The 22,768-nt window shown below is 41.1% G+C and overlaps 1 protein-coding gene across 2 annotated transcripts in view; it reads right to left on the bottom strand.

Moving 5' to 3' along the window:
- Positions 1-6,885: 6,885 nt before the first annotated feature.
- Positions 6,886-22,768, bottom strand: part of ANKRD13C (ankyrin repeat domain 13C) — a 79,216-nt gene continuing 63,333 nt past the window's right edge. The window contains exons 10-13 of one of the 2 annotated variants that reach the window (XM_058657976.1): positions 22,433-22,512; positions 20,700-20,798; positions 12,848-12,948; positions 6,886-9,086 (exon numbers count right to left, since the gene is read on the bottom strand). In XM_058657976.1, coding sequence (XP_058513959.1) covers positions 9,073-9,086; positions 12,848-12,948; positions 20,700-20,798; positions 22,433-22,512 — 294 coding nt within the window. In that variant the 3' untranslated portion in view covers positions 6,886-9,072. Of the gene's footprint in view, positions 9,131-12,847; positions 12,949-20,699; positions 20,799-22,432; positions 22,513-22,768 lie in introns of both variants that reach the window. The other variant, XM_058657967.1, reaches the window with a different exon arrangement.

The following is a 22,768-nucleotide window of genomic DNA, read 5'->3' on the forward strand; positions in this document are numbered from 1 at the left end:
CTAATGCACGCTGGGAAGGTAGCAACAGGTGGACAAGCACTTGGTGGTTTCTGATAGCCATGTGGGTGGCCTGGATGAAATCTGGCTTTGGCCTGGCTCAGCCCTGACTTCTGTAGACATTTGGAGCGGTAACAAGCTAATGAAGGATCGCTTTCTATCTCTGCCTTTCTAATGAAACTACAAAAAGCCTTTCCCACCTTTCCCTTTGGGTCTGGCACGATGACCAAATCCTCATCTTGCAAGTGCTGGGATCCCACATGGGCGCCAGTTCCTGTCCCAGCTGCTGCTCTTCTGTCTGGCTCCTTGCTTGTGGCCAAGGAAAGCAGTGCAGGGCAACAACAACAAACATTAGCTATGAACTGTATAATGGAGACTAGCATTTCAGGAAGTGGAGATACGTTGCAGCATACATCTCTACTCCCAAATAAAAGAAAGATGCCCAATGAAACTTACATATACCTTGACAATATGATACTAGATTTTCCACCATTACCTATACCTGTAGTGCCATGGTACACTTAACAGACTCTGGACTTGTGACTTGCTGACAGACTATACTATTATAATAATATGAGGGAAAATTATATGTCTCATGAAAAATAATACACACAAAAAGCAGTTAGCTACAATGTTATTAGAGCTTTGGAAATTGAAGGACTAAGGTCATAAATGAAATGACCCAAGTCATGTTTAAGCTTACTGTTCAGGGATGCTTTGTGGTGGCATAATAGGTTAAACCAACACTAACAATGCTAGCATCCCTTATAGGCATCCTGGCTTTTTCACTTTGGCCCAGCTCCCCCACCAATGTACATGCGAAAGCAGTGGAGGATGGCCCAAGTCCTTGGACTTCTATATGAGATTCTCAGATAAAGCTACTGTCTCCTGACTTCACACTTTTGCAACCATTTGGGAAGTGAACCAGTGAATAGAACATCTCTTTGTCCCTCTCAGTAATTGTCCTATTAAGTCAGTAATAGGAACAAAAAATACCATTCAGTTATCACAGATATATTTTAAAGAACATTTCTGCCTATACTATATATATATTGCTTTAACTTTCTAAATGTTAATTTTTATTCACTAATGATAACATAATAAATGTAAAAACTGCCTTTACCATTCAGTAAGCTGACAAAATTAGCATCAGACTAAGTATGCTTTTATTTTTATGCAAAATTAATATATTGGTCTATATGTAGGATCAAGATTGATTGAGTAAAATGGAATTGAATAGTCAAGATCCATTCTGCAAAAGAACTACTAGAATTTTTTTTTAAAGATTTATTATTATTGGAAAGCCGGATATACAGAGAGGAGAGACAGAGAGGAAGATCCTCCATCCGATGTTTCACTCCCCAAGTGAGCCGCAATGGCCGGTGCTGAGCCAATCCAAAGCCGGGAACCTGCAACCTCTTCCGGGTTTCCCACGCGGGGGCGGGGTCCCAAAGCTTTGGGCCGTCCTCGACTGCTTTCCCAGGCCACAAGCAGGGAGCTGGATGGGAAGTGGAGCTGCCAGGATTAGAACCGGCGTCTATATGGGATGCCGGGGCGCGTTCAAGGCTAGAACTTTAGCCGCTAGGCCACGCCTCCGGGCCCTAGAATTTTTTTTTAACAGGGGTTTGACATTAACAGTTGTGGGAGCTTGTTAAGTGGTCTAAGGCTTTCTTTGTGCAGGATGCTGTAGTTTGCTGCAGCTGGGATTGGGAGATGGTTGATTGATTGTGGTCAAGCCATAAGAGTATATTGGAATCAACCACAGGAGCAACCAGGAAGCCGCAAAAATGGATTGAAATTCTATTCAGTTCATGTTGTTTCTGACCTAAGTGACATGAGCATTCTACAAAAGCAAGGACACTTGCTCATGGAGCAACGCACACCTAGCCCAGAGTCTGAAGAAGAATCCAGGGAGGTGAGGCACCTATTGTGTAATTTCAAATAGCATATCTGCATCAATGTGTATTAGAAACAAATTTTTTTCAGCAAGTCATTGTCAACCTTCTTTAGTGATATATGAGTGCAGGTTCTCCCCCACAGATTCCTCTAGTACCCCGTTGCTGGAGGGGGTGAGCCTGCCACCCAGCCTTCCAGCGTGCAAGAGACAAACAGATGGGCAGAGGTTCTGTCCAGCAGTTCCTATTTATTTGGGAAGTACAGATTCTTATATAGAGTAACGGATAGCTTCAGACCAGCAATTTCAGGAATTCCAGGAGGGGAGAACCTAGGAGCCAATTACTAGGAATACGACTGCGGAAGCCACCTCCCATTGCCCAGGGTAGGTGAGCAAAATGGCCCTGGCCAATCAGTCTTTCTTTGAATCAATGTGACCCCTGCCCTGGTCCATGCCCAGGGCTCTGTCCTGGGTCACCACATGTAACCCAGTGACCTTGACTGTTAGTCGCCATCTTGTTGACTTAGTGACGCCTTTGCCCTTGCGCCCCGACATGGGAAACAGCTAAAAAAAAGTGGTGGGTTTTAGTTTTTGTTTAGTTTTGATAGTATATGGTATTTCTAGTGTAAACTAATTAAAGTCCTTTTCACTTAGCAAAACATAGTAACAACTAGTAATAATAACTTTCCAAAAATACGCTTAGTAAATTTAATCCAACATTTTAAAGTGTGTGTTAATTTCTAATTATTTATCACCAATGCCAGTGTAACAAAGTATGCATTTAAAATGAACTTTATCAATTAAAAGGCTCATCACAAAGCAATATTCGCAAGCACAGGGGCATGATTTTTTAAAAAATGAGTAAAGTCTGACATGAAACTTTCATGTAAGAAAGATACTACTAGGGCCCGGCAGCGTGGCCTAGCGGCTAAAGTCCTCGTCTTGAATGCCCCGGGATCCCATATGGACGCCGGTTCTAATCCCAGCAGCTCCACTTCCCATCCAGCTCCCTGCTTTTGGCCTGGGAAAGCAGTCGGGGACAGCCCAAAGCTTTGGGACCCTGCACCCATGTGGGAGACCTGGAAGAGGTTCCAGGTTCCCGGCTTTGGATTGGCACAGCACCGGCCATTGCGCTCACTTGGGGAGTGAATCATCGGACGGAAGATCTTCCTCTCTGTCTCTCCTCTCTGTATATCTGACTTTGTAATAAAAATAAATAAATCTTTAAAAAAAAAGATACTACTAATTCAATTTTTTGACATAAATGCAAATAACATTTTTGTTGACTTATATTGTGCAAACCAAGGGCTTTTATCAATTACAGTTTTATAGTATTTACATTTCATTTATTATTTATTATCTCCTATTCCTTTCCCTGCCAGTTGTCTTTAAAAGCTTCAAAAATTTCAAAATATAGCAACTCTAGGAAAGATGTGTTTTGCAAATCTTAGAAAACATGATTAAGATGCTTTAGCTAGATTTAACAGCAGTTAATAATATGGTTACAATACATTACAAAAATACGTAATAAAATATATTGTATCCATTATAATTAGTTTTTCACTCATTTTCAACGTCTAACATACCAGATTCAGTAGTTAAAATTCATTTAACTTTCCTCTTTTAAAAACAGGGTTTCAAAATTATTTATTTCAGGGCTTGGCACGGTAGCCTAGTGGCAAAAGTCCCCACCTTGCACACACTGGGATACCACATGGGCGTCAGTTCAAATCCCAGCTGCTCCACTTCCCTTCCAGTTCCTAGCCTGTGGCCTGGGAAAGCAGTAGCGGATGGCCCAAGGACTTGGGACCCTGCACTTACATGGGAGACCTGGAAAAAGTTCCAGACTCCCACCTTCAGCTCAGCTCAGCTCTAGCCATTGTGGCTGCTTGGGGAGTGAAACAATAGATGGGACATCTTTCTCTCTCATTCTTTCTGTAAATCTGACTTTGCAATAAAAATAAATAAAACTACAAAAAAATAAATTATTTATTCAAAAGCAGAGCTATACAGAGAGACAGAGTGATCGTCCATCCTCTGGTTCACTCTCCAGATAGTATCAATGGCTCGGGATGCACTAGGCTGAAGCCAGGAGCAAGGAGTTGTTTCCAGGTCCACAAGTGGATTCAGGGACCAAAGCACGTGGGCCTTTTCCTGCTATTATCCAAGGTACATTATCAGGGAGCTGGAATAGAAGTGGAACAGCAGGAACATGAACCGGCACCCATGGAATGCCAGCATCACAGTTGGGGTAGCTTAACTATGTCACAGTGCATGTTCATCACCTAAAGTCTTCTACTTTTTCTGATATTTTCAAATTAAACATTGCAAAAGAGTGCCACTTACTGCAGTATTTACTTATTATATTTATAATAGTCCTTTCATAGCCCTGAAACAGGATCTTTACTAAAAATTTGATAAAACGTGGGTAAGGATTCGCAAAACAGTCATTATTTACAACTCTTCCTCAAGATGTTAATAATAAACTCTGTGAATAACACTATGAGCACTTATTTTCATTAGCCTGAATGGTGCTTAATACCAGTGTGTGTGCCTAAAAATAAACTAGAATGTCAGCATTATCAACAATGAAATGTATCCATTTCTAATCCATCACATATGTTTACACTCACAATAATCAGGATATCTGTTTTACACAGACCCTTTTATAAGACTTGATAACTTGAGGTTAGCGCCCATGGTATAGCAAACTAATCCTCCACCCTAAGGCACTAGAATCACATACTGGCACTGGTTTGAATCCTACATGCTCTATTTCTGATCCAGGTTTGTTATTGTGGCTTATGAAAGTAGCAGAGAATGGCTCGAGTCCTCCCTGTACCCAAGTGGGAGACCAGGAGGAAGCTCCTGGCTCCTAGATTTGAATCAACTCAGCTCTGGCCAGTATAGCCTACTCAGGAGTGAACAAGCAGATGCAGGATTCTCTCTCTCAATTTCTCTCCCTCTTCTCTCTGTAAATCTGCCTTTAAAATACAAACTGAAAAATCTTGGGAAAACTTTGGATAAAGCTTGTAACCAAAGAAAAAAATTGTCTTGTAAGAGAAAACTTTTTGAAGGACCATGCCTTCTTGAAATACAATGGTGGTAGGAATATTAACATTTCTAAATGATACAGGTGATAAACTGCCACTTGAGATGCCCCTATCCTTATAATGGAATGCCTGAAATCAGGTCCCATCTCCTCTAACTACCCAGCTCCCCACTAATAAACACTTAAGGACACAACAGCAATAACAAGTAATTGGGTTCCTGTTCCTTGGCTTCAGCCTGACTCAGTCTTGGCAGTTGGAAGTTTTTGGGGGCGTGAACCAGTGGATGCAAGAGTTTGTACTGTCTCTCTTATGCCGTCTTTAAGTCAATTTGCATAAAACCATTTTAAAAAAATTGTTGTCACCTCTTCTCCAATTTAAAGTTTCAAAGTCATAAATATAGGGAATATAAAATTTCACATACTTACATTGTAAAATCTTGATTTTTCATGTGAGCTTATGAAAAATATATGGCATTGTGCCCTAATTATAGACAACTGCCTAGATTGCCTTGTACCTAGGCAAGTGTTATACTGCTAGGAGATAAGCAGCCAGTAGCAGCAAGCATTATTCAGGACTTGGTTAATGCCAAACTGGTGTTAACTAGTATATCAGCAGAGTTGCTTATGGTTTTCCCCAACACCCTTTCCTCCTTTTATTTATTTACTATATTTATTTATTTATTTAAACATAAGAGGATAAGGCTGAAAACTCCAGGCTAAGACCCGCCACTCTGGACTCCAGGTTGAAGGGATACAGATTGCCCAGGGAAGGGGTCTGGGAATACGTTGGAATGGGAGGTCTTCCTTGGAATAGGCCACTGCTCTTACAGTTAGACAAGGGAGATGCATGTGGGCTGCGTTAGGGGCAGAACAAAGCTGTGCGAAATGACCATATCCACTGGTGCATGCATGACCCCAAGTAAGGACAGCCAGGTTGGGCTTTGCTGTAGCATTGGCTAGCAGATACTGGGACTGGGAACAAGTCCTGTCAGACTAGACTGCAGGACCACCTGGAAAGTGCAAGATGCAGGACTGGGAGTGTCCCTAGTAGGGAAATTGTGAGCACCCCTCTGACGGGCTGCAGCTCCCACCCCATAAGCATGAGAATCAGGACTGGGGGTGGACCTGGCTGGATAGGCGGCAGCACCCAACGGCATGATTATGGATTAGACAGTGGGGTAGGGTGGGCTGAACCAGGCTCCAACACCCATTGATGTATATGAGAGCAGAATGGGATGTGGGACAGATTGGACCAGTCTGCTGCACATACAGGCATGTGCAGGAACCGGGGCTGAGAGTAAGCCTAGTGGGGGATTGCTCTCCAGGAATCACTGGCTAGGCTGCAGCTCCTGCTCATTGAGGCCCAGAGCAGAGGATATCTAGTGTCACGGAGGGTAGAACAAATTGGACAGCTCTTCTGGCCAAGCTTTGACAGTGAGCATCTGAATGAATTGAGACTCTAAGGTGGACTATGTCAGCTAATGAATCTTGCAAGGATTTCCTTAGCCTTGGAGCAACAAAATCAACAGCATCTCAGAATGATCAAAACCATTTAAGCAATATCCTCAGAACATGCTCCATATCAGGGACCCTGGGATGACACCGGGTGGCTGTCCCCATTCCCAGGTGACTGATGCGGTTGGCTTGCTGGGAGTGGCCCTCTCTTCTCTTCCAATTTTCCAGATACAGGAAGAAAAAAGGGGATTGAAGGCAGTTGTCTCAACCACTTTCCCCATTCTCTGACTCTTCCCCCCAGTAAGTGGTCCTCATGGGCATGCATCCTCCTCATCGATGTAAACATCATCAAAAATAAATTCATTATTAAAATAAGTAATAAAAAGATTTTTTCAAAAATTAATAAAAAAGAAAGTATATGGTTGTGTTACCTATCTACTTGATAGTGTATAGTTCATTCACTGGATAAAAGACACATTTTGAAAAATCTAATTTTGTGAAAAGTTTATTTGCATTGAGTGTTTTCCACCAATGTAAGAGAAATTGATATTTGTTCTTTGTGATCAGAGATGACAATTTGAAACGAATAATTCGTTTCTACTATTCTTCAAAGAAAGACAGGCTGAAAAACTAAATTCAAGTACAAAATTTTCAGTAGTCTTCCTAGCTCCAGTGTACCCCAGCAAAATACTCACATCGTTTAGGAAATTGATAAACCTCAAGCTGCAACTTACCACCTTTTCCTCCCTAAGCTGTCTGAACATATTAAAAATGCACAACACAGTCCTGCAAGAATACCATACTGCAACAAAGGGCACTGAAAGCAATTCTAATTGCCTCTCAGGTTCTCAAACTTCCTATAACTTGACTAACATGGTAATTTGGACTCCGTGTCACTTGATCTAAACCATTCTGTAAACAATAAGGAGCTATAAGCAAGTCTAGGCTTAACAAACCTTTCCACAAAATTCAACAGACCCACTTAAGGTAATAATGAGGTCTTTGAATTTTTAACTATGATTCTTTTTCTTCCTTATAAAATGTATTTAATCAAATTTCAACAAATCCCATTTATGTATCAGTATAGATAAATGCAGCTTTAAAGGTATTTATTAAAAACATTTTCTTATGGTTGATGCTTTGGATTTTTAAATAAATTATCTCTTAAATAAAGGTCTCTAAACTCATTTGAAATTATCTAAAATTCTAGAAAAAGTTGAAACTATTGATCATTCTAAAAAAATGTGACAGAAGCATTCTTGACACAGTCATTAGGATACATTTTAAAAGCATTTAGCTAAGCGCTTTAAAACACATGACACTTTATGACTGTTAAACATTATTCCCCCTAATTTATTTTCATTCTTGGACCTTCAAACCATTTTGGAATAGATATGAAAAATTTTAAGTTGTAAAAGTGAGTAATACATGATTTTGAGATATCGGAAATAATTAAAATCCATAAATATTTCCCTGTGACTTAAAAAAAATAAGCAATAGGTTTCATCATTCTCGTATATGCTTCTGGACTTTAACTTGTTACAAATATAGTTTGTTAGCATATAAAATGTTATTACCTTATTTTGAAATCTTCAAATATGTTACGTAGGGTTGTCCAAAATATGTATGCTGTTTTTTAAAACTGATATTAGTGCATCCATATCCCACTAAAAACAAACTTAATAATCAGACCGATCTGTACTTATTAGGAAGCAAGTTTAAAATTTTGGATTTGTTTGAAAGTGGTGCGATTTGAAAGAGGACTTTCTTGAAGCATGCCAACTGGACCTTATCATGAACATAACAAGGACTCTGAACTCAGGAGCAGGAAAAAAATAGAGGTTCTATGAAAGAAAGATTAGTAACAAACATTTTCCATTGAAGAAAGAATTCAGGTAAAAACAAATAGCACCACAATGAATTGCACTCAGGTGCTAAAGGAGGTACCTTATTCCCTGCAGAGTGAACGCTCCTTCTGAAATGTATTGCAACATAGAAATGCAATTGTTTAATGGTTGCCATTTGGTTCATTCGTCTACAGAAATCTGCATTCCTTCTAGTTCATTATATTGAACAAACATTCAAATTACTGAACTATACATAATGTTACATAGTTTACATTTTATGAAACAAAGCTGGAAGGAATATATATAAATGTCACCTTGAATATAAGATGACAAGTTTAAAAGGGCTTCATATCTCTTAAGACATTAATTTATGTTAATGGTCCAGGAGTGTTTTAGGTATAGATATAGATATATTTATATGCATATATATTTCAACAAGAAGGAAGTGTAAAAATGTTTAAAAACAAATCACAGCACTCATAGCTGCTTTACATACGAAGGTCTTGGGGTCATTACAGTGTCAAACTATTAAGCTTATAATAACTGGATTTTCAAAAAGACCAAAAATGGCACATCAGAAAACTTGCTGAATTCTTATGAGGGGCCCATGTCCGCTATCATGTCACTGATGTGGCAGTCCAGTGTGTAATGAATTCCCTTTTCTTCGGTGAAAGCATTTGTCCCTTCTGTTTGGATTCACTTGTGGCTTCTCTGCAGTTTTCTTCCTGGGCAGGTGGTATCATTTTTCAGCGACTTAAAGATCAGGAAAACGGCTTGGGTCTTCCTTGTAGTCATCAGGTATAGTAAAGATGGAGCCATCAAATTCATCATATCGAAACTCCTGAAAAGTCACAGTGGCTGTGATCGTGGGAAACACAGGTATATCTACAGACAGAACAATGGTAACACTGTAAAATCAAGCATTAATTGACGTAGACCAGAAAGCATCATAAGTCCACATGCCTTAAAATTTTTTTAAAAAAGAAAATTACTGGAAATTCCTAAGTTATGTCTAAAGCTGAGCATTAATGTACTTTGGAGAAGAGTCTGGAAATACACTGGGGTCACAGGGATCCTATTCAAGACCTCATTCCTCCTGCCAGTCTTAAATGCAATGCCAGATTCCACCATTCCATTTTTATTTTCCTTGGGGCAAAGAAGCTGCTTACACTTATACTTTTTGTATCTAAACAGCTTTCTCCGTATGGTGTACATAATACCGTGACTTTTTGAGTCCACTTATTTTTATTATTAGCAATCCAAATGAACAATCATTTTTTGTTCAAAACACTAAAAGCAGGCACTGGCACTGTGGCATAGTGTGTTAATCCTCCACCTTCAGTTCTAGCCTGAGGACCCTGCACCCAAAAGGGAGAGCTGAAAGAAGTTCCTGGTTCCTGGTTTAAGATTGGATCAGCCCTGGCCATTGTGGCCATTTGGGGAGTGACCAGTAAATGGGAGACCTCTCTCTCTCTCTCTCTCCCTCCTCATTCTGTAACTGTGCCTTTAAATGAAAATAACTGAATCTTAAAAACAAGTAAATGAATAAAAAGAAATATCACATCAGTCTAGCATAAAGCTGAAATTACACATGAAATGTGACACTGAAAATGGGCAAATACAGCAATCTCTCTGGTTAACTGTAGTCCTTATTAATGGAAAAAGCATAAATCATAAAACATCATGAGCCTCAGCCATTTAATTTATAAAATAAACTCTGAAAGTCCCCAGAACTGGGAAAGTAATCTATGAATACTAACTCAAGTGTTTGTGTAGGGTAAGAATGTTTTGAATTTAGTTTATTATAAGCCTCGCTTTTTATTACAGGAAATAATATTCTTGTGTAACTATAAACCTTAATTATAACTAATAAACAAATGTTTATTTATTTTTATTTACTTAAAAGGCAGAGAGAGAAAAAGAGATATCTTTCATTTACTAATTTTCTCTCTAAATGCCCACAAATAGTCTGGGCTGGCTTGGTCTCAATGCGGGGTTCAGGAACAGCATTCAGTTTTCCGAGACAGGCGGCAGGAAGCCCGGCCCCTGGTTCATCGGCTGGCTCCATGGTACAGCACATTTGCTGGAAGCCTGGTTGGAAGCCAGCTTCTGGGTGAGGTCAGGAGCACAAGTGGGATTCAAGCTCAGGAACTCTGACACAGAAGGTGAATTTGCCAAATTGTAACCAAACCAACTCCTCCTCACCAGCAAGTTTTTATGAGGTGGGAAGACAATTTAATAGAGAAAATGAAAAGATTATTCAAGCTAAGACTGGCAGCACTTCTACTTAGATAGCACAAATGGAGGAGAAAATAGGCCTTTGAAAGTTCTATACAGGATGTTTGTGAATGCTGAGAAAGTTCTCATTTCCGATAGCCATTTTTTTTCAATACAGGAAGTAAGAATGGTCTGATTATATATAGTACAGAAGGAAACAGAGAATGGAGAGTTGATGTTTGAGAAGTATGAAAAAGGAGAAAATCAGAGAAATAATCATACCTAACATTAAGTTCTGGCTAATTCTAAAACCATACAATATGATAATGTCAATTACTTATTTATATTGTTTCCTACTTATGTTTTTCATCTTAAATGTAGAAAGAGAAATGGTGAAAAGTTACACCAACCCAGGAATGGAGTTACACAGGATTGGTTCAAAAGGCGAATAGCTGAACATTTTCTCTTAACTTCGAGCATATGAGCAAAAGATGATCTAGCCCTTGTGAAGAATGCACTTCTGGGATGGGTTGTGTGGCCTAGCAGGTAAGACAACAATATCCTATATCAGTATGCCGGTTTAATTCCCATCTCCTGATTCTAACTTCTCACCAATGCAGGAAGTGGGAGGAGGCAGCTGAAGGCTGTAGTAATGAGTTCCTGCTGTCTGCCTGGGAGATCTGTATTGAGTTTCCAGCTTCTGATCTGAGCCCCAATTGAACCCCAGTCACACAATGCAGGGCATTTGGAGAATGAAATCAACAAACAAAAGTTCACTCTTTTTAAGACTTTCAAAATAATAATAAAAAAATAACTAAATAATAATAAATAATGGGGTTTTGCATCAGAAAAATTTCTGCAAAAAACTGTAGATTTTTTCCTTCTTGTATAATAAAAACATCTCTTTTGCATAAGAATATATACTGTATTACAATGCTAATTTGAGCTGGAAACTTTTTTAAAAGAGATTTTATTAATTTATTTGAAAGGCAGAGTTGCAAAAAGAGAGAGAAAAAGATCTTTCATCCTCCGGCTCACGCCACAAACAGGTCCACAGTCAGGGTTGGGCCAACACTAAGCCAGGGGCCAAGAGCTCGTCCTGGATCTCTCAGGTGGGTGGCAGGGACCATTAGCAGGGAGCCAGATCAGCAGTGGAGCAACAAAGGACTTGAACCCGCACCCATTTGGGACATTGGCATCACAGGGGGCAATTTTACCCACCACCTCACAAAACCATCCCTTGAGTTTGAAATTTAATACTGTGATAGCTTCAATTCACTTATGTATTCCCTGCCTTCCAAATTATTTTAGCACCGTGTCTTCGATCAGCACCCAGAAGGAAGTCCAAAGCTCAAAATACTTTTTGTGAAAAAAATGGCAGTGGAGTTTTAAGTCATGCAGAAATGCTTAAGCAACAATCCTTTATCTTTAGCTAGAACACAGAACTCTTGATTGTTTTGTTTTCTAACCATTCCTACTGAGATGTAATCACTTATTTCTCTCAGCACATAATGAATTCCCAGTGCTTTTATATGGTAAAGAGGAACTAGAATGACATTTCAAAACCATTTTATAATCCATTTTAATGCTTACTTCCAAATTATGAAAATTGAGGACACGCTCCTTAATTTTTTAAAAATGAAAACGTTATTTCTGGGAGTAAGCCATGTTTGCCTAATTACTCTTTAAAATACAGTTTTAAAAATATCGAATGAATGAAGATGAAATACATCTAAGAATTTTATCAAGAATATAGCTGTGCTGTACTTTTTTCTCCCACTAGAACATGAACACCAAGGGAACTTCTGCCACAGGTCAGCACCAGCTAAGCACTGTTTGCCTAGGCTGAGGAATGCTACTGAAGACACTCCTAAAGCTTAAGTAAATCTAACCTAAAGTCCTAAACTATTAATATCTTGCTACAAGTTTTCTAAGTCAAAAAGAGAAATATGTGCAAAAGAATGAGAACTTGCTATTTCTAAACATTATCACTTAAGTGAAATTAAGTTTAAATCTTTAATGAGACCACAAAAATAAAGTACAAATACTATTTTGAAGCATTTGCACTATGTAGAAATTTATGCTTAAGGGGTTCTGAAAACTTTGGGTAAACTAGAGTCTATTTCCTATTACAATATTATTGCATTGTATCATTAGTTTATCCATATCTTCTTTAGAAAATGCCTTCATATCCCCTACATTTATTTCAAATGAAACAGAATTACAATCTTGGCACTTCATACATTTGACATAATTTACATAGTTACAGGAAAAACAAATATATAAGCAACTAGAAAACGTATCTTCCTTTAAACTATGATTTACTAAATGTCAATAAACAGTTCTGTATTTCTAATAAACACAGATAGCTAAAATTTTTCTTACCTAATTTTACAGGAAAGCCTGGTGGCAGCTTCATCTGAACAAATTCTCTAAGCTTGTTAAAGTGCTTGAAGGGAGCTATTACTTCTAAAACATTCAATAATCTGAAAAATGAAACAAAAAAATGCTTTCAATGTTCAAGTTGATTTCTTTGTGTCTGCATCTTCAAACCACATGCTTCAAACTACAGACAAAAAAATTACATGCCTGCTGTCTATTTCGATTTTTTTCTAAAGAATTTATCAGCTACTTTTTTTTCTGTTCACATTTGTTTCTAATCATTCATTTTATAATACTGTTAGTGTCGATTCATTTGTATTAAAATGTTTTAATAATGAATTTATTTTATTTTTGATGATTTTTTTTTTTTTAGATTTATTTCTATTACAAAGTCAGATATAGAGAGGAGAGACAGAGAGGAAGATCCTCCATCCGATGTTTCACTCCCAAGTGAGCACAACGGCCAGTGCTGCACCGATCTGAAGCCAGGAACCAGGAACCTCTTCCAGTCTCCCACAATGGTGCAGGGTCCCAAATCCTTGGGCCATCCTCAACTGCTTTCCCAGGCCAAGGGAGCTGGATGGGAAGTGGAGCTGCTGAGATTAGAACCAGCGCCCATATGGGATCCTGGGCGTGTCCAAGGCAAGGACTTTGGCCACTAGGCCATGGCGCTGGGCCTTATTTTTGATGATGTTTACATAGATGAGGAGGATGCATGCCCATGAGGACCACTTATTGGGGGGGAAGAGTCAGAGAATGGGGAAAGTGGTTGAGACAACTGCCTTCAATCCCCTTTTTTCTTCCTGTATCTGTGGAAAATTGGAAGAGAAGAGAGGGCCACTCCCAGCAAGCCAACCGCATCAGTTACCTGGGAATGGGGACAGCCACCCGGTGTCATCCCAGGGTCCCTGATATGGAGCATGTTCTGAGGATATTGCTTAAATGGTTTTGATCATTCTGAGATGCTGTTGATTTTGTTGCTCCAAGGCTAAGGAAATCCTTGCAAGATTCATTAGCTGACATAGTCCACCTTAGAGTCTCAATTCATTCAGATGCTCACTGTCAAAGCTTGGCCAGAAGAGCTGTCCAATTTGTTCTACCCTCCGTGACATTAGATATCCTCTGCTCTGGGCCTCAATGAGCAGGAGCTGCAGCCTAGCCAGTGATTCCTGGAGAGCAACCCCTCACTAGGCTTACTCTCAGCCCCGGTTCCTGCACATGCTTATATGTGCAGCAGACTGGTCCAATCTGTCCCACATCCCATTCTGCTCTCATATACATCAATGGGTGTTGGAGCCTGGTTCAGCCCACCCTACCCCACTGTCTAATCCATAATCATGCCGTTGGGTGCTGCCGCCTATCCAGCCAGGTCCACCCCCAGTCTTGATTCTCATGCTTATGGGTGGGAGCTGCAGCCCGTCAGAGGGGTGCTCACAATTTCCCTACTAGGGACACTCCCAGTCCTGCATCTTGCACTTTCCAGGTGGTCCTGCAGTCTAGTCTGACAGGACTTGTTCCCAGTCCCAGTATCTGCTAGCCAATGCTACAGCAAAGCCCAACCTGGCTGTCCTTACTTGGGGTCATGCATGCACCAGTGGATATGGTCATTTCGCACAGCTTTGTTCTGCCCCTAATCCAGCTTACATGCAGGCCATCGGGCTTTGTAGCCCTGCACAGTCTGGTCTGCCTCCAATATCAGCTCCCACACTCACCAGTGAAGAGAAGTGGCCCTGCATGGGAGTCCTTACAGCTCCCCTAATGGGCTTGCCCCCTTCACAGGTCTTACCTGTGCTAGTGGTAGCTGTAGCCTAGACTGACATGATGTTCCTCATCTCAGCATTCTTCAGCAGGTTCTGCAGCATAGACAAGCCCAGTCATCTCCCAGTTCCAGCCTAAAGTGAACTGGATGGTGTTGTATCCCAATCCAGCCTGTATTGCTCCCGGACCTGACCCACACATATGCTGGAGGGTACTGTAACCTGACCTGTTCTTGGTTTTTGCGCTCACCTGTTGACTGCATCTTGACAGAGGAGTTCCCAGAGCTCTCTACCATGCCACTTCCCTGTGGCAGATCTCATGCATACCAGTGGGTTCTTGGCCTGGCCTGACTTGGCCCACCTCCTGTCGTAGTAGGTACAGCAGGCTTGCCCAGCAGTCCACACCCATTTGCCTAAAGTGCTGGAACTTAGGCCCATCTGGCACACCTCAGACCAGTCCACACACATAGTGAGGGATATTACAGCCATGTCCAGCTCAGTTTATTGACCCCATGCCAGTTCTTGCACTCACCAGTGGGAACCTCAGGCCAGCTGGGGCATTCCCTTAGCTCCCTGATTAGGCTCACTTCCCTGCCTCAGATCTTGCATATACTAGTGCTTGTTCTGACCCAGCCTGGCATAAACCATAACCCAGTTTCACCTTTGCCATTGGATGCCGCAGCTTGGCCTAGCCTGACGTGGCCCACACCATATCCTACCACCTGTGTATCCCAGAGTGCTACTGTTTGGCCCAGCCCTGCCCTGGCTTCCTCTCTTCCCCAAAAGCAACCCACACAACTTCCAATAAGTGCAGCAGCCCTGCCTGGCCTGACCAACACCTAGTCCTCTCTCATGTATTGAGTAGTTGGATGGATGGCTCACCAGGGGAGTTCCCCAAATTTCCGAACAGGTCATACCCAGACCCAGATCTCATGCATGCCACTGGGTATTATGTCTTTACCTGGCACAATGTCCCCTAGTCTCGACCTTTGTGTCTGCCAGTGGATATTGTGGCCCAACCTGCCCCCACTCAGTTCTTAAGTGTACTTGCGGGTGCTACAGCCTGGACCAGGCTGATCTGTTCGCAATCCCAGTTCCCATGACTGTTGTTGAGTTCCATGGTCACGTCTAGCTCAGTCCATCACTATTCCTGGCCCTCAAGCAAACCAGCTGGTATGGCAGTCCCATAGAGATGAGCCTATGATCCCTCACAGAATCTACTCCCAGACCCCATTCTCTCATGTGAAGGTTAGTGTCATGCCCCAGCCTAACACAATCCACTTTCTGCATGTCAGATTGGGCTAGGCTCCAGCACTCACTGGCACTTGCGTGAGCCAGAGTGGGAATAGGACAGGCTGGGTCAGGTTGAGACACTAGTCATTCCACATGAGACCTGGGTCTAGCCGTGGGCCAGGTGGGGCCGGTGAATGACAGAATGGGTGTAGGTTGGCCAGGCAAAGCCACAGTACTTACCCGTGAATGCCAGGATTGTAGATGGGCAATGTCAGACTGGACAGAGCACTCATCAATGCATGCAAAATCCAAGACCAGGAGGTGGTCTGGATGGTGGAACTTAGGGAACTCCCTGTTATGACACAGCTCCATTTTGTGAGCACCAACAACTGAGGTTGGGGCAGCCTAAGTCAGGCCGGGCTATAGTACCCATCAGCATACATGTGGGCTGGGCCAATCTACAACACCTGCAGACAAGTGCATGATCCAGGATGAGGTTTCAGGCCATGCCAGGTTGGAACACAACAGCCAGCAGCATGAGCTGGAACTGGGGCAGGCCAAGCAAAGCCAAGCTGCGGCACCCACTGGTGAACATCTAGGTGAGATAGGCCATGCCATACTGGACTGCAGCACCCACTGGCACACACAAGACCTCAGGCTGGGGGCAAACCTGGTAAGGGAGATTCAGACTATCCTGCTAGAGCACTGCTCCCACTGGAGGTGGTTTTGGTCTGGGTAGGCTGCAACAGCCATCAATCTACTGGTTAGCTGGGTTTGGGGAGGGCTGGACTAAGCCAGGCTACTGTATCCACTGGTGCATTCAAGAGCCAGAGTAAATGTGGCATGGTGGGGTTCCGTTGCAGCATCTGATGTGAGATGCCAGGACTGGATGCAAGTCATGTTGGGGTGGACTGCACTATACCCTGACAAACATAAGATCTGGGGCAGGAAACAGACCTAGTAGGGAAACTGGGTACTCCTCTGCTGGTCTGCAGCTCCCACTGGTTAGCATGAGAGCCAGGGCTGGACAAGGCAACAGCACCCATTAGCATACGTGTGGACTGGGTCATGGGGTAGGGTGGACTGCACGGCAGCACCCATGGGTGTCTATGACAGCCATTGGGATTAGGAAGGGTCAGGCTAGTCTACTGCACATGCTGACATAACAGGAACAGTGGCTGGGGTGGGGCCTGGTAAGGGTTATTGGGGGTAGTCTAAACTAGGCTGTAGTTCCTAAGTGTGCCCAACGGCTAAGCTTGTGGCAGGCTGGGTTGGGCTAGTCTGCAGCACTCATTGATTGGTATAGGTGATGGAGATGGGGGCGGAACTGACCAGGCAACTTGCATTCACTGGTGTGTGCATAGGCTGATGTGGGTGATGGGCTGAACCAGACCCCACACTAGCTGGTTTATGCTACAGTCAGGTAAGGTTCCTTGGGGAACTCCCTAACTAGACTACTGGACTCAAACTCTGGCCACAAGGAATATCACAATACATGTGTTCCAGCCTTGAAGTGCCTGTGTATGAACTGGGCCTCGGTTGCTGATGCCTGAGCAGTGGACAGCATGCCTAGATGCATACAGGGGCACATGACAGCTAATTCAACCAGGCTAGCAGAAGATATCAAGTGCCTTATCAGAGGATGGAAAGCAGAACAAGTCAGATGACTCTCCTGGCCAAGCCTTGGCAGCAAGGTCTGGGTGTGTGCACTAAGGTGGAGTTGGTCAAACAATACATTTTGGAAAGATTTTTTTTTCAACTCTGAAGCAATGAAACCAACAATGCCTCAGAACTATCAAAATCATTCAAGTACACCCTTGGAACATTCTTTCTCATGTTACGGTCTCTAAGATGACATCAAGTGGCCATCCCCCATTTCTGGGTGCTGCAGTGACTGCTCCCTCCCCTTCCCCCAACCATGAAGATACAGGAGAAAAATAAAAATAAATAAAAAGGAAACATTTGTCCAACCCATCTTCCTCCATGCCTTGACCCTCCCCAACAGGCTCCTCGACCTGGCCCATCTGATCATACATCCTTCTCAGCTACGTAAGCATTAAAAAACGATAAAATTAAAGAAAAAGAATTGTAGCAGATTTCTAAGTATGGAAATTATTATGAGACTCTTAGGTCTATAGGTTGATGGAGGTACAAAACATCTTATCCACCATCTAAAGTTTTGAGTTTAGGGCAAGGTCAAGTGAGTGTCTTATGTGTATTTGGACTTCAAACTTTTATTTGTATTTTACCAGGTTTGAAGAAAAAGGAAGTAGGAAGAGAAGACAGGCTGAACTTCAACATGCCCCTCCATTACTTTAGGGAAGAGCCTGAAACCACAGTTCTAAATCAACTCTACTACTACCTTACTTGCACCCATCTCTCCGACGTGCTTTTCTATTAACAACAACAACAACAACAAAATGGAGAGGGGGACATCTAGGGGCAGTATTGTTGTATGGCATCCTATATCAGAGTGCCAACTTGAGTCCCAGCTGTACTGCTTCTTATCCAGCTTCCTACCAACCACCTGGGGAAGGCAGCAGATGATGGCTCAGTGCTTGGGCTCCTGTTACCCACATGGGAGAGTCAGATGGAGTTTCTGGCTCCTGGCTTCATCTTGACCCAACCCTGGCTGTTGTAGCCTTATGGGGAATGAATGAACAAGATCTTGAGTTATCTGTCTGTGTCTGTCTCCCTCTCTCCCTCTATCTCTGTCTTCAGCATACAGATCTCTCTCCCTCACTGTCGGTCACTCTGCCATAGGATGAAAGAGAAGAAAAGACAGAAAAAAGGAATAAAGAAAGGAGCAATGGAATGGAACATAACAGAATGGAAAGGGAAGGGAAGGGAAGGAAAGGAAGAGAAACAGAGCTAGGAAAGGAAAAGAACAGCTGATGAATGTAGATTTGAAACATTGCATGCAAGTTGTTCACTGTCATACCGTTTATAATTTATCAAACTGCCAACTATCAAAATGTTTATCAGTGAAAAAATAATAAATATTATTATGTTCAGGGAATGTGATTACTGTAAGAATTCTATGATATGAAAAATTCTTTAAAAATGAAGCATGGAACAAAATAATATTCCTCATTTTTATAAAAGATGTAAAACACAAAAGGTCTAGATAAAAACAGATCATAAAATTGTGATGAAAGACTGTCACTTCTTATTCAATGAACTTCCCTACTTTTAGACCTCACAGCAGGTACTGAAAGTGAACCACTATAATACGGAAGCAGCACACAGCCTCTCATGTCACCCTTAATCCAAGGTGCCTGCCTGAATTCCAAAAGGAATTCACTGAATTGAGAGTTACATAGATGGCCCAACAAGGTTCTTCTTTTTAAACAAAGTATTTATTTTGAAAGAGAGAAAGAGAAATGGATGTGGAGAGAGAAGTATCTTCCATCTCCTGGTTTACTCCCCAGACAACTGAAACAGCTAGTGCTGGGCCAGGCTGAAGCCAAGACCCAGGAGCTGCAATCAGGTCTCCCACATGGGTGGCAGAGCCCCAAGTACTTGTACCATCTTCTGCTGCTTTTACAGTCCTGAAGGATTAACCAGGGAGCTGTAACAGAAGCTGGGTATCCAGGACAAGATCTGGTTTCCAGATGGTGGCACCACAGGCAGGGGTTTGCCTCCTTTACCAGAATGTCACCCACACCACTCAACAAGGTTCTCTTCCCTGGACTCAAGAAGTTATTTATTGCTCCAACTGATAAAACCTGACGGTTAGTATTGTCTGGAGGGGTCTGTTTGGGGAAATTTCAGGTCCAGGCAGGGAGATTCCAGGTCTAGGACAAAAGGTAACTGCCACATGTATTAACACCCAGTCCAGCTGGAGCCCACCTGGCCATTATAAATTCCCTAGAGCTTAGCATCACAAACCAAAGCAAGGTCATGAGCACGACTGACCCATCAGAAACTTGCACACTAATAGATCAAGTACCTTTTAGCCCCAATTTCAATCTATAAGAATTTTCACCCCTAACTCCTCACCCCTAATGCCAAGTCATACTCTGGAGGGTCTGGGAAAAGCTGGAACCGTAACCGGACCCCTCATTGCCAAAAGCAGCTGCGTTTAAATCCTTATCTCCGCTGCTCCTGTCCCCATTGGTCTAAGCTTTTCTCTGATGCTTCTCCTCTCCGGCACCCTTCCTCCCACCCATCCTCTTTCTCCCTCATCCCGTCTTTCTCCATCCTTCTGTCCGTTTGTCATCGTCCCAGTCCGTTCCGCCTAGCTTTTACCGGCTACTTTTATATCGTTCTCCACCAATCACTTCTCCCCGTGGGTCCACTTTGCGCTACATGATAGGCCAGTAATCACAGTGAGGGCATTAGCTTATCCCTGTGACTTCCCATTTACCTGCTGGCGACACCAACTCCACCTCCTGGCCCTGGGCCAGCTGCCATCTTGCAATGGCCCCTACCAATCCCAGAAGCGGCTTTAACACCCCGCTCCCCACACTCAGGGAGCTTGAAAAATAAGGAACCATTTCCTGGCTCCTTGCTCTGTAATTTGCAGTAAATAACTACTTTGTTCGACCACCCTGATGTCAGTGATAGGTTTTCTAAGAGTTTAATAAGGGGACCAGTGTGGGGGTCCTACATCAACTCTTCCAACTAGTTTGGGGTATTGCTGGCAATAGTGTGTATTCATGTATTCCTTTCATACAAAAAAACAACTGTTCAAAAATGTGTCTGCTGAAATTATAAAAACATTAATATTTTTATGAACTAAAAAATTCCCAGAAGAAGGGAATTTTAAGTTTTCAATTGCAGAATTAAGATACAATTAATATTATCCCTTATAGGGCCTAAGTGCTTCTTTCATAAACATGCACAGTTAGGAACAAACTTACAATTCAATTCCTAAGGGGAATTCCTGGCTCATGGCTATGGTGGCTTTAAATGTCTTCTTACTCTCTTTGCACACGAGTTCTCTACCCAGATGAGGAGCTCTAAAACAGAAGCAAAAGAGAAAACAATACATTTTTTCCATAAGCTAATACCTTCCAAAGAAGAATGAGCTATTATACCCTACTGGCATTAATTGTTTAATTTTCCTAAACTAGTCTATAGAAATAAATTATACTTATGCTAAAGGAGAATATGTATTAAGAAATGAGACCAGGGTAACAAAAAAAGGAAATAGCAAAGAGTAAAAGTTTAGGAAAAAATTATCAGACCTCAACTAATTCCAACTTTAATACAATTGTAATATGTGCTATTGTTAAGAGCAAAGACAATCACTAGAAAAAGAAAAAACTGTAAAATTATCACTTTATATCTTGAAAATTACTCAATCTCTCTAATATTTTCCATAGTCTTAGCATTGATCAATAAGAAGCACTGTGAAAAATAGAGTTCTATATGGTGTCAAAAGAAATAGAGCAAATTTAGTTTGAAGATTTATTTTTTTTTAATTCTCATGTTATAATAAAGAATTAGCTTTCCAATTATTAAGCAGAGGAGGTTGGCTTGAATAGGAATGATAAAACCAAAGTGAAGAAAGAAAAAGCAGACTAGCTGGTCCCTTCAAAGCTGGTTTCCTTACACAGTGAGAGACTTCCTTACTCTGCAAAATCAGAGTATAACTGTTATTATCTTTTTCTTTTTTCAAAACTGCCCTGTTTCAAGGTACTAATTGTGGTAGTTAGCACAAATTACTATATTCTGGTTTCATCTGGTTTGCAGAGGCCAGGAGATAAACAATGGTGTTCCATAAAGCTGAATAAGTAGAAAAATGTGGTAAGGTTTAAAGAAAAAGAAAAGCATTCAACCAGATAATATTTTATTCCAAGCCAAAAGAAAATAGCGGTTATTCAGAAAAAAAAAACACCTTTTTATTCATTAATCCAAAATGCATTCTTTTAAAAAATGGATTCATTATTCTTTTAGTTAATGAAAGTTAACAGGTGCTACTTTATATGATCTATGTTAGGCACTTTAGAAAGTATTAGTAAAATAAAAATAATTAAAGATCCTATGGAAGAATGATGAGAACTAATCTAGCATTGATAAAACAACAACAACAACAACAACAACAAAAAAAACCAATGACAAGAGATAAACTTGGAAAGCCAAAGAGAGAACAAATAGTAAATGATCCTTATATGTCATGTTAAAGAATCAAAATAACCACCAATTAAGAAAACTCATTATACTATGCGATTGCTTTGGGCAAATTATGTTTCTTTAGAAGTCCTATAGTTTTGTTTGCTTTGTTTTGTTGTGTGTGCATAAATTGACAGGATGGATTCTAAAAAAAAGAGGTCAAGTTCTTATTCAAAGAGTAATTTGGAATGCTCCATCATTACGTTTAATTGATATTTTTAAAAAGTAAAAGAATTACTTTGAACAGAAATACATTAACAAATTTATCTCTGAGTTAAATATTATCACAGATTTGGTCCATTGATAGTTGACTGTGCTTTCAAAATGCCTACAGATATATAAACAAACAGAGAGAGAGAATAAGAGAGGGAGAATGAGAGAAAGAAAACAGAAGGAAAAGAGGAGGGGAAGGGAAAAAAGCAAAAAAGAAAGAAAAGAAAAAGAAAAAAACACGAAGAAATAGTATCAAACTACCTACTTTCCATTTTCAGCAGATATATATTCTTCCCATGTAATAGTGTTCTGAGGAGGTGGGGTAAGGGATTGTCTTCGAACTGGCTGCCAAAATAAAAGAAAGAAAAAAAAGACCCTTGAGATGAAGAAATATCACATTTTAAAAATGTATAAAATTTTAAAATACAATAAACTGTCTAATTTGCTAATATTTGAAATAGTCCCTTTTAAATTACATTTCATTTACTCTTTAAATCAACTATTAATTTTTTCTGAATCCTAATAAGAACACAATTATCACTTTTTCTTAAAACCTAACACAAATATCAAAGTAGTATTGTCCATTCATTCATCTACAATG

The sequence above is a fragment of the Ochotona princeps genome, chromosome 2 (assembly GCF_030435755.1).
Source record: "Ochotona princeps isolate mOchPri1 chromosome 2, mOchPri1.hap1, whole genome shotgun sequence".
NCBI classification, from domain to species: Eukaryota; Metazoa; Chordata; class Mammalia; order Lagomorpha; family Ochotonidae; genus Ochotona; species Ochotona princeps.